This window comes from Balaenoptera borealis (assembly GCF_965194805.1).
Source record: "Balaenoptera borealis genome assembly, chromosome: 4".
Classification (NCBI taxonomy): Eukaryota; Metazoa; Chordata; class Mammalia; order Artiodactyla; family Balaenopteridae; genus Balaenoptera; species Balaenoptera borealis.
Window position 1 is genome coordinate 123,998,754 of NC_138861.1, and position 15,908 is coordinate 124,014,661.

General features: G+C 35.0%; 1 protein-coding gene across 17 annotated transcripts in view; it reads right to left on the reverse strand.

Annotated features, from left to right (window-relative positions):
* Positions 1–15,908, reverse strand: part of CAMK2D (calcium/calmodulin dependent protein kinase II delta) — a 285,667-nt gene that overhangs the window by 138,488 nt on the left and 131,271 nt on the right. For all 17 annotated transcript variants that reach the window (XM_082389668.1, XM_082389669.1, XM_082389674.1 and 14 more), the window contains one exon: positions 12,347–12,401. In XM_082389668.1, coding sequence (XP_082245794.1) covers positions 12,347–12,401 — 55 coding nt within the window. The remainder of the gene's footprint in view (positions 1–12,346; positions 12,402–15,908) is intronic.

Here is a 15,908-nt window from a genome sequence, read left to right on the forward strand (position 1 = left end):
AAAATTATACACCAATATCCCTCACGAACATAGATACAAAAATCCTCAACAAAATATTAGCAAACTGAATATGACTATGTATAAAAAGAATTATACACCATGAGCAAAAGAAATTTATTTCAGGTATGCAAGGCTGGTTTAACATTTGAAAATCAATGTTATCTATCAATAACATCAAAATAGGCAAAAATAGAAAAATCACATGATCATATCAGTTGATGTAGAAAAATCATTTGACAAAAGTCAATATCCATTCATGAGAGTAACTCTCAGTAAACTAGAACAGTTCCCCAACTTCATAAAGAACATCTACAAAATACCATAAGCTAACATCATATTTAATAGTGAGAAACATGAAGCTTTCCCACTAAGATCAGGAACAAGGCAAAGATGTCCCCTTTCATCATGCGTTTCCAACATCAAACTAGAAGTCCTAGTTAATGCAGTCAGATAAGAAAAGGAAACAAAAGGTATACAAATTGAGAAGGAATAAATAAAATGGTCATTATTCACAGATGACATGATGGTCTATGCATAAAAATCCTAAAGAATTGACAACAAAACTCCTGGAAATAAGCAGTTATCACAAACTGCAGGATACAAGGTTAATATACAAAAGTCTACAGGTTTCCTATGTGCCAGAAATGACCAAGTGAAATTTATATTAAAAACACATTACCATTTACATTACCCTCCCTAAAAATGAAATACTTAGGTGTAAGTCTAACAAAATATGTAAAAGATCTATATGAGGAAAACTACAAAACTCTGATGAAATATCTCAAAAAAATAACTAAATAAATGGAGAGCTATTCCTTGTCAATGAGTAGGAGGTCAAGATGACAGTTCTTATCAACTCGATCAACATAATCCCAATCAAAATCTCAGCAAGTCTTTTTGTGGATATCAACCACCTGATTCTAAAGTTCATGTGGAGAGCCAAAAGACCAAGAATACCAACACAATATTTAAAGAGAAGAACAAAGATGAAGGATGGATACCATCTGACTTCAAGACTTACTATAAAGCTACAGTAATCAAAAAAGTGTGGTATTAATGAAAGAATAAACAAACTGATTAATTGTATGGAATAGAAAGCCCAGAAATGAACCCATATAAATATAGTCTCTCATCTTTGACAAAGGAGCAATGGAAATACAACGGAGAAAAGAGAGACTCTTCAATAAATGATGCTGGAACAGGTACATATTAAAAACAAAATTTAAAAAAACCCCTAAATCCAGACATTACACCCTTCACAAAAACTAACTCAAAGTGAATCACAGACCTAAATGTAAAACTATAACTATATAATTAAAACCATAAAAATCCTGGACGATAACATAGGAGAATATCTAGATGATCTTGGACATGGGGATGACTTTTAAGTACAACATCAAAGGCACGATCTATGAAAGAAAGAATTGATAATGTGAACTTGATTAAAATTTAAAAATTCTGCTCTGCAAAAGACACTGTCAAGAAATGAGAAGACAGGTTATAGACTGGAAAAAAAATATTTACAAAGACATCTGATAAAGAACTGTTATCCAAACTACACAAAGAATTCTTAAAGGGCTTCCCTCGTGGCGCAGTGGTTGAGAATCTGCCTGCTAAGGCAGGGGACACAGGTTCGAGCCCTGGTCTGGGAAGATCCCACATGCCGTAGAACAGCTAGGCCCGTGAGCCACAATTACTGAGCCTGCGCATCTGGAGCCTGTGCTCCACAGCAAGAGAGGCCGCAATAATGAGAGGTCCGCGCACCGCGATGAAGAGTGGCCCCCGCTTGCCACAACTAGAGAAAGCCCTCGCACAGAAACGAAGACCCAACACAGCCATAAATAAATAAATAAATTTTAAAAATTAAAAAAAAAAAAAAGAATTCTTAAAACTGAACAATAAGAAAATGAACAATCTGATTCAAAAATAGGCAAAAAATCTGAAGGATACCTCACCAAAGAAGATATGCAGATGGCACATAAGCATATGAAAAGATGCTCCACACCATATGTCACTAGGCAATTGCGAATTAAAATGAGAAAACCATGGGAATGTAAATTGGTACAGCCACTATGGAGAGCAGTATGGAGGTTCCTTAAAAAACTAAAAATAGAATTACCATATGACCCAGCAATCCCACTACTGGGCATATACCCTGAGAAAACCATAATTCAAAAAGACACATGCACCCCAGTGTTCACTGCAGCACTATTTACAATAGCCAGGTCATGGAAGCAACCTAAATGCCCATCAACAGAAGAATGGATAAAGAAGATGTGGTACATATACACAATGGAATATAACTCAGCCATAAAAAGGAACGAAATTGGGTCACTTGTAGAGATGTGGATGGACCTAGAGACTGTCACACAGAGTGAAGTAAGTCCGAAAGAGAAAAATACATATCATATATTAACGCATATATGTGGAATCTAGAAAAATGGTACAGATGAACCAGTCTGCAAGGCAGAAATAGACACAGATGTAGAGAACAAACTTATGAACACCAAGGGGGGAAAGTGGGGGGTGGTGGTGGTGGTGATGGTGGTATGAATTGGGAGATTGGGATTGACATATATACACTAATATGTATAAAATAGATAACTAATAAGAACCTGCTGTATAAAAAAAAATAAAATTAAAAAAAAAATGAGATAACTGCTATAAATCTATTAGTGTGGCCAAAGTCCAAAACACTGACAACACTAAATACTGGCAGGATGTGGAGCAACAGAAACTCTCATTCATTGCTGATGGGAATGAAAAATGATACAGCCACTTTAAAAGACAGTTTGGCAGTTTCTTATACGACTAAATATACTCTTACCATATAATCCAGCAATTGTGCTCCTTGGTATTTACCCAAAGGAGTTGAAAACTTAAGTCCACACAAAAACCTGCACATACATGTTTACAGCAACTTTATTCATAGCCCAAACTCAGAAGCAACCAAGATATCCTTCAGTAGGTTAGTGTATAAACAAACCGTGGCTCATCCAGGGAATGGATTATTAGTCAGTGCTAAAAAGATATGAACTATCGAGCCATGAAAAACATGGAGAAAACATAAACATATACAGCTAAGTGGAAGAAGCCAATCTGAAAAGGTTACATACTGTATGATTCCAACTTTGACATTCTGGAAAAGGCAAAACTATGGAGACAGTGAAACGATTAGTTGTTTCTAGTTAGAGAGAAGGGTGAGATAAATAATTGGAGCAGAGAGGATTTTTAAGATAATGAAATTATTCTGTATTAAACTACAATGGTGGATACATGTTATCATACATTTGTAAAAACCCAGTCAATGTACAATACCAAGAGTAAACCCTAATGTAAACTATGGACTTCGGGTAATAATGATGGGTCAATGTAGATTCATCAACTGAAACAAATAGATCACTGTGGTGTAGGAAGTCAACAGCGCCAAGGCTGTGCATGTGTGGGGATGGGGGTATTTGGGAATTCTCAGAAATTTCTGCTCAGTTTTGCTTTGAACCCAAAACTCCTCTAAAAAAATAAAGTTTATTAGAAGTGTAAAAGTTTAAAGAAATTGTTTAAATGTTTCCAAAGGCCTAAATTACATAACATTTTCTCCTTACTTCATAAAGACAAATATGGGAATTGATATAATATCAAGAAATCCAGATTTATATTAAAGAATGAAAATTACTAAAGTGAACAAATGAAACAGAAATTGGGCCTCTGGAATTTAAGACAATTATACCTGACAATAATTCTAAAGAAGCCATCAGATGGTATTCATCTTGAAGAGCCTCTTTCCTCCTGTAGGTTGTCAGCTAAAGAGTACTCATGAGATGAGGTTATATCTTATCCCACTCAAACTGAAAGTGTTTGTTAACATAAAAGAACTATGATGTGTGGGTGAAAGGGTTGACTTTGCCACCTTGGAGCAGCACCATAATACATGAGAAAAGTTGAATGTTAATTTTGCCTTTTACTCAGAAAAGAATCAAAAGGATATGAGTATCTCTACCCCTTTCTATTAAAAGTACAGGATGTCATAGTCATTTAAAATGTTTTTTTCTTAAAAAATGCACAGGCATACCTCCAAGATACTGCAGGCTCGGTTCCAGACCACCAATATAAAGTGAATATCACAATAAAGTAAGTCACACGAATTTTTTGTTTCCCAGTGCATGTAGAAGTTATGTTTACACTATCCTGTAGTCTATTAAGTGTCCAATAGCATTATGTCTAAAAAAAAAAAAGTACATACCTTAATTTAAAAAAATACTTCATTGCTAAAAAAAATGCTAACCATCACCTGAGCCTTCAGCAAGACATAATCTTTTTTGCTGGTCGAGGGTTATGAAATATTTTGAGAATTATCAAAATGTGACACAGACATATAGAGTGAGCAAATGTTGTTAGGAAAAAAGGGGACTGATAAACTTGCTGGATGCAGGGTTACCACAAACCTTCAATTTGTAAAAAATGCAGTCTCTGTGAAGCACAATAAAGCAAAGTTCATGCTTTGTATGCTTGTAACATATTCATTACCATTTTATTAATTCTCTAACAAATACAACACTGAAATTATTTAGTATAACATTGTGAAACCTGTATTTTCCCAACTGTGAACTTCTACAGTTCTAGATTTATAGCTTTCCACTGTAATGGACATTAAATTTCATTTTAACAACAGCCAAGATGTTTTGATTCAAACGAAATTGTTTTTAAAAACAAATAAGAAATGCAGTATCTTTACAGCATCCAGGGTTTCTTTGTTATTTAAAATATCCTCCATTTTAAGTAGATTAACTGTTTCTTGCACATAAATTGCCAACTAACAGCAAAATTCCGCAGACAACTTTGTTCTAAAAATTATTTTCAGACAGATTATACAGTCATCCCTCAGCATCCGTGGGGATCCCCAGCCACTATTAAAATCCAAGGATGCTCAAGTTCCTTATATAAAATGGTACAGTATGATCTTATACTATACGCATACCCCCCCTTATACTTTAAACCATCTCTTGATTACCTATAACACCTAATACAATGCAAATGCTACGTCAATAGTTGCCAGCTTCAGTAAATTCAAGTTTTGCTTTTTGGAACTTTGGAATTTTTCTTTTCTCAAATATTTTTGATCTATGGTTGGTTCGTGGGTGTGGGACCTGAGGATATGGAGGGCCGACTGTACCTTTTTACTTTATTCCTACCAACACCTTATGTACTTCAGGGACTATCATCTACCTGGATGTTAGTGCAGCCACCTTCTAACTGGGTTCACCACCTCCAATCTAATCTCTCTTTGCTCCAATCCGTGTACATAGCAAAATACCACAGCACTTGATTTAGTTTTCTTTCTCTTGACAGGAGTTTAACCTAGAGACTTGTGCTCAAGTACTATCTTGCAACAGTAAATAGTCTTCAATACTGTGCTTTCACATTCTGATCTGAGTGTAAAATTATTTTTGCTACTACTGTTTGTTAACTACAATGTTTGGTGATATAAATTAAAGGAAATATTACACTTGGTAGGTTTTAAGACAGATAAAATTTGCTGTAAATAATAAGCAAAAGGCATTCAGAAAAAAAACATACTAGGCCTCCACCTCCCAAAAGAATTAATAATCACTGGAATATACATACCTTGTGTAATACAGGAGAGCATCATCAGCATAATAGAAGAATTTTACTAAATTGCCATAAAGATGACCGAGTTACTAGGCGCACATACCAGATGTTTTCACAGACACTGTGAAACTTGTTATATTTGTGTTATGTAAATGCTGCTGACCTGTTGGTTATATAACCAAATATTCTAGTAGGTAAAAAGATGCCATAACATAACATTTCATTATGTTTTTTTGAAGGCAAAAAATGGTCATTCACCTTCCCTTCAATCTGCTTATCTGCAGCGCCTGGTACAGAGTGAGTACATACCAAGTGTTTATTCGCTGAATGAAGAAATATCCCCAAGGACATAATTATGCCTGCCTCAGCTTCAGTTCTTCCCACTGTTTCCTGATATCCCTGACTGAATGAAGGTTGCCTCACTTTCCCAATCCCCTGTATAACTCTTACAGCTTTTACCACACTAGGTCTACACCACAGATATTTTGAAGGCATCTAAGCCCCTAGCTAAACTATAAGATCTTTGAAACAGGATGGTGTCTGACTTATCCTTTAGCCCTAATATTACCAATATAACTATCGGCTCCCCAGTCCAAGGAGTGTATTTTGAAAAAGTATTTTTAGTATTATAATTTCAAATTTGTAAAAAAGAAAACTCAACATGTTTTCCTAACAATAAGCACAAAACATGCAACTTGACCAGGCCTTCTGGCTGCTAGAAATATGATAAAATGGGGCCGGAGGAGGAAGCACAGCAGATTCTCTCAGGGTACTGCTTTCTGAATTTACCCAAATGGGGCATTTATTTTAAAATGCTCAGAAACATTGCTTTTTTTTTCCCCCTTAAAACATTAGGCAAAGTGTCTTGCTTTTAGTAGGCGCCTATCACATATTTGACGAATGGAATTTCTTATTTGGGAAAAAAACACAAACACTTTAAAACAGAAGAAAAAAAGAAATACTTCACATACCAAGATATGACTTTGCTAGAGAAAAAAAATATGTTCTTTTTAAAGACGTAATAATAGCATTTTCTCCAATACTTTAGACTCGTGAGAAATTTTCTAGTATTTAAAAATGGTACCAGGAGTCCCATTAATTCTATCAGAAATCTCAAATTGATGTGAATAACATCCTGGCTTCATAGAACAGAAAAGAATTTGAGAGATGTCTAACAAATTTTTCATCTGTACCCATGGCCTCATTCTCTTTGAGAAAAATAAGGCTTAGAGAAAAGATACTGTTCAATGTTTAGCCCTGGGTAGCTTTGAGACTGAAACTCAAATCTTTTCATTCTGGGTCAGCATGCTTTCCATTGAGCCTTAATCTAGTCTATTTTAGTTCCCTATTGAGATTCCCAAAATTCAACCCAAGTGTCATTCTCTTACACATTTACTTAAAGTGTGATATATCTACACGTCATTGTGTACATTCACCCAACAAGCACATCATACAGATCTTCTCTGACATATAGATCCTGAAATATACATGTCATATTCAAATGACTGCCCTTGTCAAGGCCTTTTTTCCTATCAGTCCTAGAAATGGACTGGATCTGCTTTATTTCCTAAGGCCAATGGCTCTGCCTTTAGGCTCCTCCCTTGAGGACTGTAATTCTAGCTCCATTACTTCACTGTCTTATCTTCTGCTAGATTTCAGATAAATCCACATCTTTTGCCTCCCGGAGTTGCTGAGATGTGTTTAAAAACCCTTCTAGGCACAGACCTTGACAAAAATGATTCTAAAAAATCAGGCAGTTCAATATTCGCTGTGAAGATATCTTTGCTTTCATGCAGGCCTTTCCCACTGATTCCTGAGTCTATTTGCAAAATTGACTATTAACGCTTTGTAGTTGGAAACAGTGGATAGATATCTGAATAAAAAATATAAATTAAAAGTAACAAAAAGACACCTTTTTTTTTTTCATAGAACTCATGGCCCCTTCTGTTTTGCTTTTTAGAAAAGGAAAGAATTCCATTAGAAGAAGACTCAACACACCTATAAAAATAGAACTTCCCATTAGATTCTGAATAGCTGACATTCCACAGGAAGTATGCACAAGTACCACATTGCCAAAACCATCATCAAAAGGACAAACACAGAGAACATTCCTTCTTCAGGAATTCAAGTAGTTATTTTATCTTGGAACTGATTGGCAAAGTGACTTCCAATTTTTCCATGAGTATTTCATTGATATCTTTAAGATCATACTTTTCTTAACTATGTTTAAAACGTGCATTTTTCTAAAGCTACTTACTTTTCTTCTTCCTAGAATACCACCACCACAATTAAATAATTTAGAGGAATTATTTATTTATATTTGTTATAATCTCTTTTTAGTTATTGAAAATCTACACTTTTAGCCATTGATTTCCAACTGTCTCTAAAGCTGAGTGCTTTACTGGATTGTGTTTAACTAGTTTATTAATCTCATTTACTGGAAAAGCATTTTGATGAGAATTACTGATAACTCTCCTCTTAAACTTTAAACATTGAAGAATAATTGCAACAGATTTCAAAATAACAGCAGATTTCATGTTACTATGGTTCAAACGTAAACTCTACATTTTGGTTTCAGAGACATTAATAGCACAAACAAATATCATTGCTTCAGATATGATCCACCGTAATTGAAAATCTTATTTTGTTTTCACATGAAATGCTTTCTTTATATGTTCTGCACCAATTACTAAGTGCTGAATTTTTTAAAAAATGGTGCACTTTAAAAATAAACTTTATTCTAAATAATGTGATTCTTATCATTCCCTCCATTTAGTAAGGAAATCTTACCTTTAAAAATCTATAAAATGTAAAACATGGATATAAATAACTTGATGACTGTGGAAAAGCGGCATGGCATGGGAAGAAGGATGCCTCTTTCTTTTATATTTGGCCTAACACTGAATTGCTTTTTGGAGCTGAAGGGGATCAGAATATGCCCTGCCAAAATATGCCACTTTGGCATAAGGATTATATTGAGCTAAAGGCAAGTGAGAATCAGCAAATACAGGAAGAATTCTCTACTCCACGCCCTTAATCTGCCTAAAAGCAGGACATAAATTTCCCTTTGAGGAAGGTGTCTGCTTCCATCTAAGCAATTCTTACCATCTAAGACAAGGAGTTGACACCCTGAGTCTAATTGCTTCTTTCAATTTCATGTCTTTGCTGTGAGCTCATGTGCACATAAATATTAATAAAAATGTTGTGCCTTTTCTCCTGTTAATCACTATCTTTTCTTAGTTTAACTCACATGCCTTCATGCATTGAACATAAGAGGGCAGAGAAAAAATTTTTTCTCTCTGACTGAGCTGTGATTAAACCCAATTAGCCAAAGTGGAGAGGGAAGGCGGAGGGGCAAATTAGGGGTTTGGAATTAAGAGATACAAACTACTACGTGTAAAATAGATAAGCAACAGGATATACTGTATAGCACAGGGAATTACAGCCATTATCTTGTAATAACTTTTAATGGAGTATAATCTATAAAAATACTGAATCACCATCTGTATACCTAAAACTAATATAATATTGCAAATCAACTATGCCTCAATAAAAATAAATAAATAAGATGAATATTTTAAAAATAAATAAATTAAATTAAAAAATAAACCCAGTTCTGAATGGTGGTTTAGGTAATGAGCATTAGCAAAAGTGTTTTTTTATTCTAGTATTCATCACAGCATGAAGGACATATCCCAGTGTATAATGCCATACGCTTGATTATACTGTAAAGGAGATCTGACAAATTAGACCTATCAAGAAATCACAACATGTCTAAAAAAATGGGGTGGGGGCATTTCTCTCACTAAATAAAGAGAAAAAAAACCACAAAAAACCAAAACCCTGTGCTCTCAGCCCTGCACAGCAGTAAAGAGGCACTTCCCAGGGGTGTCAATTGGGGTTGAGTAGGAAACCTGCGCTTCTACCCCCACCTGTCAGTAATAAGATGGCACCTCCTCACCCCTGCCATTGTGATATCAGAGGAGGACTGTTAAAAAGATGATTTAAATTAAATTCAGAGTCTCATAATACCCAAAATGTCCAGGATATAATACAAAATCACTCATCATACCAAGAATCAGGATAATCACAATATGAATGAGAAAAAACAATGAACAGATACCAATATAAAGATGACAGTGCTGTTGGAATTACCTGACAGGTTTTTTAATCAGCCATAATAAAAATGCTTCAGCGAACAATTATGAACACACTTAAATGAAAAAAAAGTAGGAAGTCTCAACAAAGGAATAGAGGATACACCAAACAACCAAAAGTCAATGGTAGAGCTGATAAAAACACAGTAACTAATAAAATTTTAAAAACTCAATCGATGAGCTCAACAGCAGAATGGAAAAAAACTGAGGAAAGGATATGTGAACTTGGAGAATATAAATTACCCAATCTGAACAAAAGAAATAAAATAAATTTTTAAAAAATTGAACAGAGCCTCAGGGACTTATGCGACTATAACAAAAGATCTAACATTCATGTCCTCAGGGTTCCAGAAGGAGAAGAGAAAGTGAGGCTGAAAAAGCAATCAAAGAAACAATGTCTAAAAATCTTCTAAGTTTGGCATAAATCTACATACTCAAGAGATTAAGTGAATATCAAATAAGATAAACTCTAAGAAATTCAAGGCAAGACACACCATAGTCAAACTTCTAAAAACTATAGACAAAGGTACATTTTTTAAAGCAGCCAGAGAGAAATAATACCTTATCTTTAGGGGATAAGCAATTAGAATGATAGAAGATTTCTCATGAAAAACAAAAGAATCCAGAAGGAATTGGCCCAACATTGAAAGAAAATTACTGTCAACCTAGAGCTTTATATCTAGCAAAAATATCCTTCACAAATGAAGAGGAAATCAAGACAGTCTCAGAAAAGGAAAACAGAATCTGTTGCTAGCACATCTATACTCTAAAAGAATGGCTACAGGAAATTCTTAAAGAAAGGAAATCATAAAAGAAGGAATGCTGGAACATCAAGAAGGAAGAAAGAACAACGGTAAAAGTAAAAATATGAGCTTTGAGAAAGACTTGAAAAGAAGAACTAGTGCAACTTGGAGTGTTGCCAACCTACAGCCACATGAACAAGACATGAATGGAACGTGACTGTGGAAAGAACCTTGTGCAGCAGGACTGTGCGTATCCAGAGATTTAGTCTCTATTCTCTAGCAAGTATGTGGATCACCAATATGGCAGACATGTTTGGTTGCCTATCCAACAGGCAAGACTTCCCTTCCTGCTACAGATTGAATTTATGATTGGTCAAAGCCAACTGCTATAATTCTATTCCCTTTACTACTACTTGGTTCAGACATGTGCATGAGAAGCAATTCTAAACAATAATTCATTATCAGCTATCTTCTGAGGGACTGCTGGGAAAGGTTTTCCCTATAAATAAAAATATATGCAATGGGATTAATGTTTCCTTTTCTTCTGACTTTGGAAGTCACTGTGATATCTAAAAATGAGGCAGCAAACTTGAGGACATTAAGGGGAACCTGAGGGTGAGGACATACCCACATACTACAAAGAACAGAGAGAAAGATGGAATGAACTTGGTTTCTTAATGACATCATTGGAGGGCTGAATTAACCAAACTTAGTACTAACCTGTCATTAGACACATTTTACATGAAATAATAATTTTTTTCTTATCTATTCCCCAAATATCACATTAAATGCTAGAGAGTAGTCCATCATATGAATGTACTGTAATTATGCAACTGATTCCCCATTATTGGATTTATAAGTTGGTTTTCTTTTTTTTTTCCACTATAAAGGACAATGCAATAAACAGCTTTCAGTATAAACTTTACCTGAATTTAGGGTAATACTTTCCATGTACTTTGTTCTGAGAAGGAAAATTACTAAGTTAAATGAAATGGACATTTTTGATATGGAGTATCAATTTTATTTTCAGAAAGTGTATCCTTATTTAACCCCTAGCAGCAATGCGTATGGCCTGTATCACTATATCCCATCCAGCCAGAGGGGATGCTGTGGCCTGCTCCCCAAGAGCACTGTTTTCCCTTCATTCTTATTGATAGAACCTTGGTTTATAAATCCTGATTAGTCTAAGTCAATCTTGGTGACTCCATTCTCCTTGCCAGTGATTGGCGAGGGGTAGGCATGTGACCTAGCCCTGGTCAATGAGATGATTATTGGGAGGCTTACTAGGTGAATTTTTCATTCTTAAAAAAAAAAAAGAGAGACAATGTCTTCCACTATAAATTACCATGTCTCCATGTAATAATTTGAACCATGCCAGTCTGAGAACAAAGCCAGTGAGCTGGGCTAAAAGATGGGAGTTTGATGATGTTGTTGAACCCCTGAATTAACCAACCTCAAGGGTCCATGAGCCTTCTTTTTATATAAGATAATAAGTTACAAACACTTCAAAAAAATTCAATGGAAAATTATGCTTATGTATAATCAGCCGTCTTTGTACCCCAAGGTAAAACTGAGAACTACTTATGATATCACAATGAACAATCCCAAAGGAAACAGACTCATAACTGTTTCCCTTATGAAGATTAACTTAAATTTTAAATAAACAATGCTGAGCATTCACCTCATTTCAAAAGAATTAGAGTTGAATGTAATTTGAAGAACATTTAAAAATATTAAAGGGTCATTAATTTGGACTGTAACTTGGAGAAAAATCATCCTTAATTCAAGATCTTCAAATAGACAGCAAAAATAAACAAACACAAAGTATGTTGTACTTACAAATCAAACACCAAGTAATGGAAGCCCTCTTCCGATATGCTGTCGTGAAGTCGCACTAAAACAAAAGAAAAAAGGAAAAAGAGAAGAAAGTTTGTGTTATATGTATGCCAACAATCAACATTAAGCCAAGACTTTTAATAGGCATCTGTCTCCTAAATTAAAATGTTAGCAACACTATTTTAGCTTCTGATGAGTCAGCATCCTTTATAGCAGGGCTTCGGTTCAGACAGACCCAAGGTTTAAGTTCTGGTTCTGATAATTATTAACTGTGTGATCTTAAGCAAATTAATTAACTTGTAATGATAACAGTACTTATATTTTATAAAACGGTTGAGAATATTAAATACAACAATACAAGTAAAATAATTCGCGTATTGCCACGCCAAAACTAAATAAAAGTCAATAATTGCTATATCTCCATATGTCCAAAGTTACCAGGCTCTAGCAATTCTTCCACTGAGAGTCTCTTCCTTGTCATTCCTTTTGCTATTATCCTAGAGTCTTAAGAGTCTAGTAAATGGACTCCATGCCTCTTACTCTCCCTTTTTTCTGGGAAATTTCTATATAGCACTCCCCAGCCAGCCAAAACAGTTTTTATTATGCTACCTCTAAGAGCAAGTCACCAAAATCTATTTACCAAATCATCAGCCAAAAATGTACAGCTAGAGCTTTTAATAAAATAATCTACTTTAATAGATTTAGTATTAAGCATATTAACGCTACTCTAGATTTTCCAGTGAGCTAAACGTTCAGTGATAACTAGCCAAAACCAAAGTTTCTCTCTTCTGAATTTAAAGTACTCATTGTTTACTGCAAAATAACCACACATGCAAAACTCACTTACGTTTTTTTTCTGCTATTTATTTTTGCCTAAGCCCCCTGACTCCCTTAGATGGTAAACTTCCTAAGTATCCAATCACTTAGAGGGGCTTGGCCTTCACTGGGAGCAACGGAGGCCAAGAAAAGCAACAAACTCATAGGACACAAATGCTTTTGAAAAGTCACCAAAAAAGGATCATGATTTCTACTATGACCTGTCCTTAGTACTTTCCCCATGCAGTGATGACCACCATATGGAAAATGTGGATTCAAAAGAACACTTAGATGGTCACACAAGCTACTATAATCCACAAAGGGCGTTTGCAGTACCCATGACATTCCCAAGGTCACAGACATAACAGAATGTCCATTCTTTACAATCCAATTCCATCCCCTTCAGATATCATCCTTGGCTCACTATTAAAATCTTTTCTGAATTCCTCTCCAGAAATTTCTCCAAAGTAGAGAAAGAGAGGCTTTTGCTTCACCTATAATTATGGATTATCATTTGTAAAGTGTGAGTTTTCTGTTACCATGAACATGAGAAGGGGGCCCATAATGCAGGCACCTGGGAGTGTGGCCACTGCAGCTCAGTCTGAGCTCCTCTATTTGTCTCTAGAGCACGCGGAATGTAAACACGCTGCAGCATCCCTCTCATCTTATTTGTTTCTCATAGTGTCACCCTTGAATTCATGGATGCAGCCTATTTTACTTTTATTAACAAACTCTAATACCTGTCCTTTCTTCAGGACACAGAGTTTCTTTCTCATCAACACTATCAAACAGGAACCATATTTCATAAGTCTTTGCATCCCTCACAGAGACTTGGCAAATAGTAGACAGTCTTTCGTAAAATTGGTTTTGAGCATTTACTATACCAGGAGCTAGGCATTCTTCCCACTCTTTAGACAAACATTTTCATCAAAGCTCAGTATACTTATGTCTGAAACAAAATGATTGCTATGCAAACAATTCTCCTGTAACTTTACTTGTGTGAAGGGTATTCTTCAATTTGCCAGTATCAGAGGTCACGTGCTTCATCCATAAATTCAGAGTGACACTAAAGATGAGGAGAGGGACACTGCGGTGTGCTTACATTGCAGTCATGTGTTTAATTTGCCTGCTACCTTTGCTTAAACTTATGCCACCAAAGAAAATCAAAAGTTTAGCTCAATGATGAGTCTTCTGCACAGTCATTCAGCACAGTAAGGAACTCACTGGCTTTCTTATATGACACAGACTCACAGATATCTCATTGAGCAGCTGTAACACAACCTGTGTTTAAACGCGTTCAAATAATGGTATGGCTACTTGAAGAACTCAGACAGTTACTCTGTGAAAATAAGGTGGATTTCTATACTATCAAAGTTAAAATGAAAAGCAAAAATCACAATGTGAGCTGGAGGAAGTGACCACTTTTTTCTCACATTGTCTCAAGGTAAAATCTTCAATTGGAGATGAGATCTCAGGTTTTCAGATCAGAGTTATAGAGCTAAACAGAGGTGGATATTTCAGGTCCAAGTGGAGAAGCAGTACTAATTTCTGGTTATAGCTGGAATAAAATTTTCTTAGTTTGACTACCACTACCTTATTAATACTTGGAATTCATCATCATTTGGAAGTAAGTTATTCTTTGAACAAGTCAAGAGTTGCTCAAGCCTGATAATCAAGCACATACATTGTTTTGGGTCAAAACCAGTTTCACAAAAGCATTTTGTCAGCAAGTACATGATAATGGTTAAAAATAAAAACCATCTGACCAAGTTCAATTCTTTTTCATCACACCATTCTAAAATAACCTCCACTGTTTCTAACCAGCCATTTGACCAGGTAAGATTAATTCTGAATAAATTTTGTTATGATACAGTGGAAAAAAACTAGCATCATCTTTACTTGGGATAAATACGTACACATTTTTATAAACCTAAACAGTGTAACAGTTATCTAGGATAAACATTTAAATTCTAAGGCATTAAGTATGAGATTTATAATGGGGAAAAAGGTGTTTCTGAGGCTAAAATATTTCCAAAGTTTAGCTGACCCAAGGCCTAATCGTTTTCCTCTCTCTCTTGAATGACAGAGTTAGTATAAATCCCTGAAACTAAACATAGTAGGGCAATGCTGCCAGTGTTATCATAATACTAACAGAGTAATTCATACAGAACAGATTGTATTGCATTATAATCACTGGTTCTCAGCTCTAAGCAATACTCCTGGTTATAAATGAGGTAGATTTTGCATTTTTAGTTGGCTGTGTTGCAAGGATTGAGGTAGTTGGGTTTGATTCACATACTGGGATGTGAATATGGCAGCTTTTAAGTCAGATACTTTTTATATTCTCATCAGCAGTTAATTATATTTCACAGCTAGAGCAAGCATTAGCCAAGTTAGGCCATGCAACATGCCAAGCCTTCGAAAAAGAGGGATGCCAACGTTGAGTTCATTTGTTAACTTAAATATATATATTTATTTATCTATTTAATATATATATATTTAATATATATATTATATTTTATATATATATTATATTATATATTATATATATATATTTACTAGTTTCAGACATTGTAACAGCCAAATGGCAACACTCTAGAGAGAAATTTCACCTCAACCATTACTCCTGGCTCTTTTGTGACAAAGCTGGTCATTTCTGGAGAGAAAACTTTTCAGATAGAAAACAAAGAAGCACTGAAAACCAAACTCAAAATAAAACTAACATTTCTAGAAAACTGAAGGTAAACCT